The sequence below is a fragment of the Phascolarctos cinereus genome, unplaced genomic scaffold (assembly GCF_003287225.1).
Source record: "Phascolarctos cinereus isolate Bilbo 61053 unplaced genomic scaffold, phaCin_HiC Scaffold_1;HRSCAF=81, whole genome shotgun sequence".
NCBI classification, from domain to species: domain Eukaryota; kingdom Metazoa; phylum Chordata; class Mammalia; order Diprotodontia; family Phascolarctidae; genus Phascolarctos; species Phascolarctos cinereus.
In genome coordinates this window covers 56,643,753-56,659,046 of record NW_027555514.1, presented here as the reverse complement: position 1 = coordinate 56,659,046, position 15,294 = coordinate 56,643,753, and the positions used below count along the sequence as shown (strand labels likewise).

Here is a 15,294-nt window from a genome sequence, read left to right as displayed (position 1 = left end):
CTTTTTGCTCCTTACCTTGAGATTCATTATGAGTATGATCTTGAGCTGGGGCCTGTTGGTGAAAGTCTATGGGAAGGGTGCTGCTGGAATTTCGGACCCAGTCAAAATGATCGCCACTATGTGCTTCAAACCAACCACAGCTGTCTATTTCAAAATCACACCGGGGAGCTGAAAAACAAACACATATTTCACCCTGTGTTTCTCTCTGTACAAATCGGTCAAGTTTTCAGTAGATGTGATTGACTTCTGTAGCTCCCTTTTCCTCTGGGAGTGAACATTTTCTTACACATAAACAAGGTGCCTTCTACTTGAGATAATATTTGTAAAAAAATAAGTAAATAAATAAATCTAACAAACAAAAAAGCAATTAACACAATGCCTGACATAGTAAGAGCTATATAAATATTTTCCCTTCCCCTTCTCTTCCCTAATTTCTCCCAGAACAAAGCTCTGGTCCAAGAAGCAACGAGACAGAAAATTGCTCCTTCTGTCCAGGGTATTTAGACAAAGGAAATGGAATAATCCCTGATACTGTCCTATGATTATGTGGGATATCAACCTGAGTTGATACTCCAAATGGTTTCTCCTTAAGAATTAACATTTTTATAGCATTTTACATTTATTAACCTATCTGAGTCTCTTGATAACACTGTGAGGCAGGTACTATACATATCATTTCACAAATTGTAAAATGGGACTAAGAAAGTTAAACCTAAGAATTGTCAGCAGAGAGATGATAGTACAATTCATGAGAAGCAATAAGATCAACAAGTGAAATAATCTAAAGATAAAAGACAAGAGGGCCCAGGACATAGATCTGGGGGAAGTCCATGGTCAACGGGATTGACTTGCAGGAAGACCCAGCAAAGGCAGCAGTGAGACAGGTAAGAAAAGAACCAGGAAAAAAAAAAGGTTATGAAAACCCAGAAGAAAAGAATACAAGGATAAAAGAGTGACTGAGAGTATCAAAGGCTGAAGAGAGGTCTCCAAGAAGGCTGAGAAAGGAAAAAAGGTCATTCAATTTTGCAATTAAGAGGTCACTGGAAGCTTTGTAAAGAGCAGTTTTCAGTTGAATGATAAGGTCAGAGTCCAGAAAGGTTAAGAAGAGAGTGAGAGGAAAGGAAATAAGTGCATTGATTGCATACAATGTTCTCAAGTTTAGCCACAAAACGAAAGAGAGCTATGGCATGTGGGATAATAAGTAGCATGATACATTTTATCAAGCAAGACTTTTTTGAGGATGGGAAAACGTGACCATGTTTGTAGGAAGTGGGGAAACAGCTAGAAGAAAGAGAGAAATTGAAGATTAGTTTAAAAATAGAGATGAGAGAAAGAGAAACAGCAAGAAGAGATGGAATGGAAGGTAACAACTGTACACATAGAGGGCCTTTGCCTTGGCAAGGAGCACGGCCATTTTTTTAATATGAGATGAGTCATAATGTGCAAAGAACATAGTGGCATACGGCATCTGATTGACGTGAAATGAGAAGAATGGAAAAATAGGGAGCTCTCTGAGAATGGCCTCAAATTTTTCATTGAGATATGAAGCAATGTCCTCAATTGAGAGGAGGGTGGGGACAAGAGTGTCATGGGAGTTTTGAAGAGGGATGAAAAGGTTCGGAAAAAATTACTATGGTGAGTGAGATAGTGAGTCAATTAGGAAAATATGGAAAGATTGCCTTGTGGGAGTGAGGTCCCAGCTGAGGTTATGTAACAAATTTATAGTAGATGCAGTGAGCACAGTTGCATGATTTTGTTCAACCTCGTTGAGTAGCTTATAAGAGTGAAGGCACTCATAGGTCCACTAAAGTATTCAAATACAACATCATCAGTACAGATTGTCAATATGCCACATTTATTTGAATGCATTATCGCCCTGACTCTGAAAACTCCCTAAGTACAGTTTAGCACCTTATACACAATAGGCATAAATAAGTGCCCACTTAAGGAATCATTCAATCAGTCCAATCAATCAACGGTCATTGGTCATAGGTCTTTGGTACCTGGCACATAGCAATTATTTAAAAAATATTTATTAGCTCACTATAGCACTATAGATGCGGAAAAATCAGACTGAATAAATACTAACCCAAGACATGACCTTGAAAGGTTGTTGGGGTTTTTTTGTAAGTAATCACTCATCTCAGAAAAAATTTATTGTGGCTTTCTGAAATAGTGTGAGGAGAGGAGCAGGGAGCAAGATGAGATAAAGGTTAAGTTGTAATCAATTCACCAAAAGACATTTTGTATAGAGTGGAATAAGAAATGGGTTTACATCCAAAAGGTCTGCCACCTAATAGCCACATGACTATAGTTAAATCACAGTGAACCTACCTGAACCTTTGTTTTCTCATCCCATCCTTAATTTTCTCTATTTCCATAAAATGGGAATAGTAACATTTCTACTTCTTACCTCATGGGGTTATGACATAAGTCTTCTCTGAACTGTAAAGTGATACAGAAATGTGAACTTTTGTGACAATTCTTTAAATTGAGATTGAAGGAAATCTCCAAAGTTGTTTTCCATGCATTTCTGATTTTCTCCTTTTGTTTTCTTTCTTTTCAATTTTCAATCTTGAGGATGTTCTTAAAGCACAAAATATCTAGCATGTGGCTTGGGGATTGGATTTATGATTCTATTCTTAAGGTAACTGAGTTGTCATCAACTCTTAATATTAATCCACTGTTCATCAAAGAGTAGCTGCTAACTAAGCACACTTCCTAAATTCTATAAGGTGCATACAGAAATATATGTGTGTGTATGCATATTTAATAAATCAAAAAATAACCAAGAAACAAAGCAAAACACTAGAGTGAAAAACTCAAGAGCTATAAATATGTGGAAGTCATTAATGTTGAACATGCCAAAAAAGATACACCTCTGTGTGATCCCCAAAATGTTTAGATCAAATGATAGACAATGAAAGGATGTCCATGAGACTAAAAATTATTTTTCATATTTATATATTACATATAATACATATAATGTCTATGGGAAAGAACACATGTAAGAAATTAAGGAGCTACTGAAGAATAATACAGAAACTCATCACATTTTCAGGAAAAAATAACTTCTACTTCAGGGAATTTGGGGAAAACATGCGAGGAACAATGATTGATTTACCATGGGGAGAAAATTAAAGAAATTCTAAAACAGATGGTTATCTCAAGAAGAAAAACATTTCTCTAAAAAAGAATTTCAACTAAATGGGTATGTGTCGAATCCTGTGTGACTGATGCTAAATTTAAAAGAAAGAAAATGTGGTAACACTTGTATTTAGATTAAAGAGTAAGGAATTCATTTAGCTGTACCCAAGATTTACACCTAAATAGTATGAAGAACTTGGATATTTAATGTGTTCAGTTGATTTTCTATAAAAGTTTACCCTTTCAGATAATTACTTTGTGCTTAATCTAAAATCAAGGAGTGGAAAATATAGCAACCGCAAGGAAGATTAACTCCACAATGTTCAATTTTCATGTTAGAGTTCTTACGATATTTTATATTGGAAAAAGACTTTATAATCAATTTGTTCATTTGCTTCAAGAAAATACTCAGCCACGATGTTGTTGTCACCCTGACAATCTAACATTGATTTAGTACTTCACATATAACACTATGAGTGTTTATCGTCCGCAGTTTCTATAGCATGATGAAACATTTCCTTGATCTTAAGGAACTTCCATTGTAACAGAGGGGAACAAATAAAATAGCAAAGTCCTGCTTAGCACATATCCATATAGATTGTCAACAATATAGAATTTTATATTTAATTGCTAAGTCTACTAGTTTACTTCTTTGGTTTTTTGACTTTTTTAGTCTGTGATCTCTTCAGTGTGGACACTTCCTCCAATGGTGCAATTCACAGCCCATTTGTTGTTCATGTTCATGTGCCCCCATAAATACTCTGTCAGGAGCCCACTCTACATGCAGAGGTCTTTCCTCTATATTTCTTGACTTTGTTAAGGTACCCATGGAATACTTGAGTTTTCCGTGAATTGACCCTTTGCCTTCATTCCATGTCCTACTTTATCTCCTGTTCTGATCACACATTATTTCTCTGCTATCAGTTATAATACTTTTCCCGAGCAATTTTACGTTGGCAATGTTCTGCAGGCTACTTATACCTATCTTACACTTGGGAAGTTGTTCAGTGCTTTCAACAATGTCAAGCTTCTTTCTGAAGCAAGGCATCCTCTTTGTTTCTTTTTAACAATAATCCTTGCCTAAAAATATTATAAGGTTGGGAACATGGAATATCATAGTCTTGAAACACTTCAAATTTCAGATTATCTAGTTTCTTACAGTGAACAATATAGAAATACATATGATTAGTGAAAGTATTATATTTCCAAGTCACTTCAACTCTCAGTGCCCCAGGCACTGAGCTACAAATTGCAAAGCAAGTACCATTCCACATCCTCATTGAAAGTAACCTGTAATTACGAATTCACAATTTTGAGTAATAACAATAACAACAATAATAAATATAAAATAGATTGTGCTGCATCAAATTTGTGTAGATATTTTCATCAACTAGAGCTCCTGGACTGATGGAAGGAAGGAAGGAAGGAAGGAAGGAAGGAAGGAAGGAAGGAAGGAAGGAAGGAAGGAAGGAAGGAGGGAGGGAGGGAGGAGGGAGGGAGGGAGGGAGGGAGGGAGGGAAGGAAGGAAGGAAGGAAGGAAGGAAGGAAGGAAGGAAGGAAGGAAGGAAGGAAGGAAGGAGGGAGGCAGGGAGGGAGGGAGGGAGGGAGGGAGGGAGGGAGGGAGGGAAGGAAGGAAGGAAAGAAGGAAGGAAGGAAGGAAGGAAGGAAGGAAGGAAGGAAGGAAGGAAGGAAGGGAGGAAGGGAGGGAGGGAGGAAGGGAGGAAGGGAGGAAGGAAAGAAGGAAATCAGAGGCTTCCTCCTCTGCCAAAGGCAATGGTAAGAAAGAAAAAGTAACAGCCATTGTCCTCAAGGACCTTGGGGTAGGGGATGAGAGTGATACAACACAGATACAGATAAATAAATACAAGGTAATTTGATGAGGAAACAAGCATTAATAACTAGAGGAAATCAGAAGAGTCTTTATGAGAAGGAGACATTGGAGCTAAGGCATGAAAGAAAAAGGACTGTAAGAGGAAAAGGAGAAGAAGGTACAATCCACTCTCCCCTCATTCTACCGTTTTGCATTTTAAAGCAATCACAGGACAGAGCCAAGATGGTAGAGTAAAGGCAGGAATTTGCCCTATAAACATTAAAATAATGCCAAAAAAAAAATTCTGGAGTGGTATCACCATCAAAAGGACGAGGTGAAACAATTTTCCAGGCTCAGCACAACTCAGAACCTCAGCCAGAAAGGTTTGTCTCGCTAGGATGAGAGTGGAGCACGGTCCAACATAGGCTTTGCCTGTACAGACTGTGTTCCAGAAAGCTAGCTAGCTGGGGTGACTAAATCTGCCATGGCAGATTCCGGAGCTCTCAGCCCACAGATGGTAATGGGGTCAGACAACTGGTCAGAAGGAAAATATAAGGGAACTTTGCTGAAAAAAGGGTGCAGGTCTCTGTTGCATTGCCCATATGCAGTCCTGGGTCATACTCCCAGGGTAAGGAGAAGCATTAGCACAATAGAGTCTGCAACTACAAGGGAGGGGTAACAGTTCATGGCAGAAAAGGGTGCTCACAGACCAGAGCACAGGCAGGGAGAGCAATAACCACGCCTCTCCTTAGATCATATCACCTTGAAAAAACTGAGAAATTACAGGCCCCCAGAAACAGCTCTGAAAACAGCAGCACGGAAATACTTATGCTTGAGACAGGGCCCCCTCTATCCTGGAAGTAGAACCAACTTTAACATCAATTTAAAGGTCAAGAAATAGGCTGAGGAAAATGAACAAACAAGGAAAACAACAAAAAGGAACCTCACCATAGAAAGTTACTAAAGTGACAGGGAAGATCAAGACGCAAACTCAGAAGAAGATAATTAAACCAAAACATCTACATGCAAAGCCTCAAAGGAAAATGTGAACTGGTCTCAAGCCCTGGAAGTACTCAAAAAGGATTTTAAAAATCAAATAAGAGGGAAAGAAGAAAAATTGGGGAAATACCTGAGAGTAATGCAAGAAAATCATGAAAACAAAAGAATCAACAGCTTGGTAAAGGAGGCACAAAAAATGCTGAAGAAAATAATACCTTAAAAAACAGAATAGGCCAGATGGTAAAAGAGACACACAAATCCACTGAACAGAAGAACTCCTTATAAAGCAGAATTGTCCAAATGGGGAAAGTGGTATAAAAATTCACAGAAGAGAACTCCTTACAAGTAGAATTGGCCAAGTGGGAAAGAAGGTACAAAAACTTACAGAAGAAAATAATTTTTAAAAATTAGAATTTGGCAGGTGGAAGCTAATGACTCCATGAGACATCAAGAAACAACAAAACAAAATCAAAAGAATGAAGAAAATGTGAACTACTTCATTGGAAAAACAACTGACCTGGAAAATAGATCAAAGAGAGATAATTTAAGCATTATTGGACTACCTGAAAACCATAATCAAAAAAAGAGACTAGATATCATGTTTCAAGAAATTACCAAGGAAAATTGCCCTGTAATCCTAGAACCAGAGGATAAAAATAGACATCAAAAGAATCAACTGATCACCTCCTGAAAATATCTCAAAATGAAATTTCCAAAAATATTGTAGCAAAATTCTAGAGCTCCCAGGTCAAAGAGAAAATATTACAAACAGCCAGAAAGAAACAATTCAAATATGCAACCACAGTAAGGATAACACAAGATTTAACAGCTTCTACATCAAAGGACTGGAGAACTTGGAATATAATACTCTATAGGGCAAAGGAAATCAGATTACAACCAAGAATCACCTAGTCAATGATACTGAGTATTATTCAGGTGAAAAAAAAATATAGAAGGCTTTCATGCATTCCTGATGAAAAGACCAAAGCTGAATAGAAAATGTGATTCTCAAATACAAGACTCAAAGGAAGCATAAAACAGTAAATAGGAAAAAGAAATCCTAAGGGACTCAATAAGGTTAAACTGTTTATATTCCTACACAGGAAGATGATATTTATAACTCCTAAGAACTTTATCATTATGAGAGCAGTTAGAAGGAATGTACACAGATAAGAGGGAATGGGTATGAGTTCACTATGATGGAATAATATTCAAAAAAAATTAAAGAGAAAGGGGGATGCACTGGGAGAAGGGGGAAGTTCAAAGTAGAACGGGATAAATTATCTCACATAAAAGAGGCATTAAAGAGCTTTTAAGTGGAAGAGACGATTGGAAGGGTAGTAGGTAACACAAGTGCTACTTTAATTGGAATTGGCTCAAAGAGGGAATAAGATAAACACTCAGTTGGGAATAAAAATCTCTTAGCCTGTAGGAAGTAGGTGTGGATATTGGTAAGAAAAGGGGGGAACTGATAAAAGAGAGGATGAAACTGAGAAGGAAGTGGTCAGAAGCAAAACCGCTTTTGAGGAAGGACAAAGTAAAAGGAAAAAGAGAGAAGGATGGATGGGGAGAAGGAGCAGAAGAGAGGTAAATACACAGTTAGTAATCATAACTGTGAATATGAATGTGATGAACTCATCCATAAAATGGAACTGGATGGCAGAGTGGATCAAAAAACAGAATCCTATAATGTGTTGTCTACAAGAAACATACTTGAAACAGAGACACACACAGAGTAAAAATAAGGGGCTAGACCAGAATTTATTATGCTTCAGCTGAAGTTAAAAAAAAAGCAGCAGTGTTAATCATGAGTTGAAACAAAACAAAAGCAAAAATAGATCTAATTAAAAGAGATAATCAGGGAAACTACATTTTGCTGAAAGGTACCATAAACAATGAAGTAATATCAATACTAAAGATATATGCACCAAATGGTATAGCATCCAAATTCTGGAAAAGTAAATGAATTTCAGGAGGAAATAGTAAAATTATACTAGTAGGGGACTTAAACTTTCCCCTCTCAGAACTAGATCAATCTAACAAAAAAATAAAAAAGAAAGAAGTTAAGAAGGTAAGTGGAATTTTAGAAAAGTTAGATATGATAGACATCTGGAGAAAACAGTTTTGGAATAGAAAGGAATGTGCCTTTGTCGCAGTGGTACATGGAACCTACACACAAATTAACAATGTATTAGGATATAAAAACCACACAATCAAATGCAGAAAAGTAGATACATTATATGCATCCTTTTCAGGCCATAATGCAATAAAATTACATTCAATAAAGGGCCACCAAAATATAGATTAAAAATTAACTGGAGGGGCAGGTAGGTGGCGCAGTGGATAGAGCACCGGCCCTGAAGTCAGGAGGACCTGAGTTCAAATCTGGCCTCAGACCAAACACTTGACATGTACTAGCTGTGTGACCTTGGGCAAGTCATTTAACCCCAATTGCCTCACTAAAAAAAAAAATTAACTGGAAACTAAATAATCTAATTCTAAGAAATAAGTGGATTAAAGAACAGATCATAGAAACAATCAATAATTTCATTAAAGAGAATGACAACAATGAGACAATATACAAAATTAGTGGAATACAGCCAAAGAAGTACTTAGGGGGGAATTTATATTTCTAAGCCCCTATATCAATAAAACAGAGAAAGAACAGATCTGTGAATTGTACTTGCAACTAACAAACAGTAGAAAAAGAACAAATTCAAAATCTCTAATTAAATACCAAATTGGAAATCCTGAAAATAAAAGGAGAGATTAATAAAATTGAAAGAAAACCATACTAATAAATAAAATTAGGAGCTGTTTTTTATGAAAAAATAGATAATCTATTAGTTAATTTGATTTAAAAAAGAAGAAAACCAAATTATGAGCATCAAAAATGAAAAGAGTGAATTCACCACCAATGAAGATGAAATTAAAGCAATTATTAAGAGCTTTTTTGTTCAATTATAGGCCAATAAATCTAACAATCAAGTGAAATGGATAAATATTTACAAAAATATGCATCACTATATTAACAGAAGAGGAAATGGAATATGTAAATAACACTATCTTAGAAAAGACATCAATGAGTTTTCCAAGAAAAAAAAAATCACCAGGACCAGATGGATTCACAAGCAAATTCTACTGAACATTTAAAGAAAAATTAATCCCAATAGTATATAAACTATTTGGGGAAATAGGCAAAAAAGGAGGCTCACCAAATTCCTTTATGACACAAATATGGGGCTGAAACCTAAACCAGGAAGAGTAAAAACAGAGAAAGAAAACTATAGACCAATTTCCTTAATAAATACTGATGCACAAAATTTAAATAAAACACTAGCAAGGAGATTACAGCAATATATCACAAAGATCACACACAACGACAAGGTGAATTTATAACAAAAGTGTAGGGCTGATTTAGTATTAGGAAAACTATCAGTGTAAATGACCATATCAATAGCAAAACCAACAGAAAAAATACAATTATCTCAACAGATGCAGCTAAGGCTACTGACAAAATATAATGCATTCCTATTTTTAAAAAAAAACAGCAACACTAGAGAGCATAGGAATAAAAGGACTTTTCCTTTTTTTTTCTTTTTAAAATATTTATTTTTTTTCAATTACATGTAAAACAATTTTAACATGGATTTTTTTTTAATTTTGAGTTCCAAATTCTCTCCTTCACTCCTTCCTATCCTCCCTCCCTGAGAAGGCAAGTAATTTGATAGAGACTATACATGTGCAGTCATGCAAAACATATTTCCATATTAGCCATGCTTCAATCTGCATTCAGACTCTGTCAATTCTTTCTCTGGAGATGGATAGCAGTTTTCATCATAAGTCCTGTGGAATTGTCTTGGATTGTTGTATTGCTGAGAATAGCGAAGTCATTCATAGTACATCATACTGTGATCATGCTGTTGCTGGTTCTGCTCACTTTACTTTGCATCAGTTCATGTAAATTTTTCCAGGTTTTTCTGAAAGCATTTTATCATTTCTCATATCACAATAATATTCCTTCACAATCATATATTACAGCTTGTTCAGCCATTCATAATTGATATGCATCCCTTCAATTTCCAATTTGTTGCCACAGTTACCAAGAACCGAGAGGGATAAACTGACATGGATCCAGGCTTGAAGGCTTAGCATTCAACAAGACTCTTTTCTCTATGATGTCTCTCTCCAGGAAAATCACGACACAGCTCATTTTAGCTTTTCTCTTTGGGTCTTAGACTCCATTCCTTGTTGGGCAGGGACAAGCTATCCTTTCCATTTTGGAGATGAAGAAACAGAAGCCAAAAGGACTTTTCCTTAAAGTGATAAATAGTATCTATCTAAAACCAAGATCTTGCCTTCTCAAGGAGGGTGAAGGGTAGTAAAGGAGATAATTTGGAACTCAAACTTTTTTAAAAGTAATGTTAAAATATTTTACACATTATTGAAAAAAATAATATATTTAAAGCAGAAAAATAAAGCAATCATAAAAAGAGGTTGTCTAGTCTCATGGCACACATCTGTAATCCCGTACTGGGGAAACAGAGACTAATGCTAATTAATGACTCAAGCTTGGGAGTTCTGAGCTATAGTGGGCTAAGCCCATTGGCTTTTCCCACTAAGTTTTGCATTAACATGATGAGTCCTGGAGAGGTTAGCACTAGATTGCCTATGTACAGTGAATTATCCCAGATCAGTAATAGAGCAAATCAAAGCTACCATGAAGCTTTGATTGAGATCAGACCTGTGAGTAGCCCCAGCCCTTTCAGAATGGTCAAGATAGAGAGACCAAGTCTTTATTTTTTAAAAAAAGGTAGGGGTAGGGGAGAGAGGGAATGTCATTTCCTTCTACCCTGTAAGCTAGTATCTCATATGAGAGCATCACCAAGATAAGAAATATTCGTGTGTTATAATTTCCCCATGGGAGTGTAATTGGGATCCTGTCACCATTTAACAAAAGGCCTTAATGGACTCACAACCCCTCTATCTTTGTGTGTTTGAATCGGCTGGTGTCTGTGAAGTTTTTCTTGAGATATTTCTTAAAGCAGAAGAATTTTAAATATGCCTATGATGTTATCGACAAAAAAAAAATTTGTGCTATTATTTTTCAAAAGCTGATTTAGAGAAGGAAATAGAACATTGATCACAATTTTTAAATTCTAAGTAGTGAGCTGAATGGGGATGAAAGGGGTGGAGGGAGTACAATAAAACCATACATACCCAAGGACACAATAATAAATTGCTCTGGAAATGTTCAAAAACTGTCTTTTTCAAGGCTTTCTTCTTCAGTTGAATGATTTTCCTCAAGAATACTGATGTCTAAAACGACCGCAGGCTTATTGCCTTTTAAAGTTTCCTTCTGTAATTAGTAGAACATAGGGGGCATGGCAGGGTGAGGAGGGAAGGAATCCACTGAAGTCTATTCTTTTGAAAGTACATATCAAACATTCTAAAATCTCCATTTTTAATGCAAAATCAAAGTTGAATTTGAAGGAAAAAATGTTTCAACTTCTACAGGCTCATATCATCTATACAAGAAATTTGCGTTCCAAGCCTCCCCTCTTTATTTCCCCCTCTCCAAATCTGCAGAAGAGAGAAGACCTTAAAACATACTAAAAAAGATGAGCTAGAAGTTTCTAAAGCCACTTACCTAAAGTAATGAAGGAGTCAGAGCTAAGGGAAGACTATAAACAGTGTGACCTATTCTCATTTCTGTGTTATCGATCGAAGGTAGAGAAAGTCACAAAACCATGCTGACCGGATTCACTACCGATTTATGCTACATCATCTCAATTGGATCTCTTCACTGAAGCACTGAAATCCCTTCACAACTCCCTAATCACTTCACTCTCTTGCTGATGACAATCCATTCCACTTTTTTTCATCCATCCTTGTCTTCCAAGACACCCTCTCCTCCTACTCTTTTACCTTGGCTTATACTTCATAGGGGGAAAAATTAAGTTCATTCACCAAGAGCTCCCTCTTCTCTCTTTCTCTTTATCTCACATTACTCGGATGGATTCCCCTACGATCTTTTCCTTCACACCATCTCACAAGAAGAGGTGGTCATTCTTTTTGCCATACCAAACCCCTCTACATGTATCCTTGATTGCAACCCTTCCTGTTTTCTCTATCAGAATGCCTTCTCTATCATCCCAATTTACTTTCTAATCTTCAATTTCTCCTAATCTACTAGATCCTTCTCTAATAACTACAAACATGCCTATACCTTCCCCATCCTTAAAGGAGAAAAAATCCTTATGAGATGCTACCATTCTTATTATCTACTATATCATATCACCCCCCTTCTTTGCTAAATTCTTTGAGAAGGCAATCTACACTAACTCCTATTTTCTCTGCTTTCATTTAGTTATAAATCTTCTGCAATTTGGCTTCTGACCTCCTCATTCAGCTGAAACTTTCTGCCAAAGTCACCAATGATCTCTTAATTGCCAAATGTGATGGCTTTTTTCTCAATCCTCATCCTTCTCAGTCTCTCTGCAGGCACTGAGAATTGGCCTTTTCTGGATACTCTTAGCTCTTTTACTTTTGCCCTGTCCTACTTGACTATTCAGTTCTCTTGCTGGATTTTCATCTACAAAATATGTACAGCACAGCATAGCTAGCCAACTAACTGTAGTAGTAGTAGTAGTAGTACTAGTACTAGTAGTAGTAGCTAGCATTTATATAGCACCTACTATGTGCCAGGCACTATGCTAAGCACTTTACAAATATCTCATTTCCTTCTCAAAACAACCTGTGAGGCAGAAGCTGTTATTATTTCCATTTTATAGTTGAGGAAATTGAATAAGACAGAGGTTAAGTGACTTGCCTGGAGTCACACTTAGGAAGCATCTGAGACTAGATTTGAAATCAGTTCTTCCTGACTTCAAGTCCAATACTTTATCTATCTACTGTACCACCCAGCTGCCACATAATAAAAGATGGAGATATTGGGGGAGGAAGATGACCTTGAAAGAAGCCAAGAGATAGGAATAAGTAGGAATATTTAATATTTGATCTTAGAGAGACAGTGGAGTTTATTGAGTCTGGAAATCACATGGTCAGACCCACCATATGAGAAAACCAATTTTTGCAGCAAAGTTGAGGGTAAATTCGTATGGTAAGAGATAAAGCAAGGAGATTAATCAGAAGACTATTGCGACAATCTACCACCTCACAAGGAAAAGAGATGAGCTAGAGGAAAGTTACTGCTATTTAAAACTCTAACAATTCACCAAGGGTCTTAGAAAATAGTACTTAATATACTTAAGACATTAGCACTTGGTAAATCCAAGACTGAAAAATACTAGGGCAAGGAATCATTTAACAAAAACTGTTGGGGAAAATAGTTGTGTTGTGATACTAAATTTATTCTCATAATTATTAATGATAGCAACTATTCATGATGGTGATGGTGACAGATGGTGTTTATAGAACACTTTAAAGTTTGCAAAGCACTCCTATGTTCTTTTATTTAATCCTCACAACAATCCTGTGAGACTGGGAATATACAGAGAGGGTAGCTGCAGGTGAAAGAAGTTAAATGGCGGCCCGAGGTTACAGTTAGTCGGTGTGTGAACTCAGATCTTCTCTACTCTCAGCTCAGTGCTCTATCCACTAGGCCACATAACCTTCTTGACGTTTCACCTCATTGAGTTCAAATCCCCCACCCTATGTAAAGTCACCAATTAAGATGCATCTCCTTCAAGAAGTTTTCATTAATGATTCCATCTTGTATTTTTTTTCTCTTCTCTGAATTTCTACAGCATGTCCGGAACATTCCCTGGTACTTTCATGTCTTTTCCATCTTATTTAGACCATAAGATCATAGATTAGAGTTGGAGAGAACCACTGAGGTCATCCAGTTCAACCCCCTCATTTTGCAGAAAAGGAAAAGTAAATGACACAGAGAATGAGTGACTTGGTCAAGGTATTACAAGGTATGATCTCAGGTGGGATTCAAACACACATGTTCTTCATCCCAAGACCAATGATCTACCATGCTGTTCCTTGAGGACAGTCAATTTGTGTTCTAGTTCTCTAAAAGCCCCACAGCACTTAGCACAGTGCCTTATATCCAGTGAGTACTCAATCCTTCTTACAATCCTACAGTATCAAATGTTATTTAAATGCTTCAATTAGGACACTCTTGTCTTCCTGAGAGGCATCTGGTGGCAGAATGAAAGAATGAAGATTAAATATTCAATAAAGATTCTTTGAATGTTGAGTCTAAAAAATATTGTTCTATGTTAAATGCCCATTAGCATTTCACTAATATAACCATCCAAACACTTCATTTTTTTTTTAATCTGGCAAGCTCATTAAGTAAAATTAAATCAACTTGGTACTATGGAAGAAACTCTCCAGTTTGGTGGAGGGATAGAGAGATCATTAGGCAATTAAGTGGCTCAGTGGATAAAGTGCTGGGCCTGGAGTCAGGAACACCTGAGTTCAAATCTGGCCTCCTATATGTACTAGATGTGTGACCCTGGATAAGTTACCTAACCTCTGTTTGACCTACTCCACTGGAGAAGGAAATGGCAGACCACTCTACTATCTTTGCTAAGAAAACCTCATGGATAGTATAGTCCATGGGGCCACAAAGAATCAGACACAACTGAACAACTTAAAGATGACAAGGCCCTTAATAAAAGTTTATTGGCATTTAGAGGCCATCTAGTCTAATTCACTCATTTTTAGGGCAGCTAGGTGGTACAGTGGATAGAGTGCAGGGCATGGAGTCAGGAAGACCTGAGCTCAAATCCAGCCTCAGACACATACCAGCTTGTGACCCTGGGCAAGTCACTTAATCTTGTTTGCCTTGGTTTCCTCATCTTCAAAAATGAATTGGAGAAGAAAATGGCAAGCCACTTCAGTATCTTTGCTAAGACAACCTCAGAGGGTCATAAAAAGCTGGACACAACTGAAACAACTCAATAATAACAGCAGCTACAATAACAAAGGTCATATTGGTCCTGGTGGTAAAGTTATAGAGAGCAAAGAGAAGTTGCTAGTGGAACTTGATGAGGAATTAAATTATTCTTTGTTGTGTCTTCCTCTCAGTTCTTCTTGGGTATTTGTTCTTGATATTTCTTGCTTTCTTCTTTTATGGTTGGTCTCCAGGCAGTGTCAGTTTGAAATTGGGTTCATTCTCTACAAAAGTTTGTAGCAGTAGGAGAAATAGGACCTTCCCTCTTCCCATTTCTCTCTCTCTCTCTCTCTCTCTCTCTCTCTCTCTCTCTCTCTCTCTCTCTCTCTCTCTCTCACACACACACACACACACACACACACACACACACCCCACACTTAGTTGTGAAAAAATTGCTAATTTTCTG

At 36.9% G+C, this 15,294-nt stretch overlaps 1 protein-coding gene across 1 annotated transcript in view; it reads right to left on the bottom strand.

The window, feature by feature from the left end:
* MALRD1 (MAM and LDL receptor class A domain containing 1) overlaps positions 1-15,294 on the bottom strand; it is an 844,925-nt gene that overhangs the window by 657,026 nt on the left and 172,605 nt on the right. Inside the window, 1 exon segment of the mRNA XM_020966909.2 lies at positions 16-168. Coding sequence (XP_020822568.2) covers positions 16-168 — 153 coding nt within the window.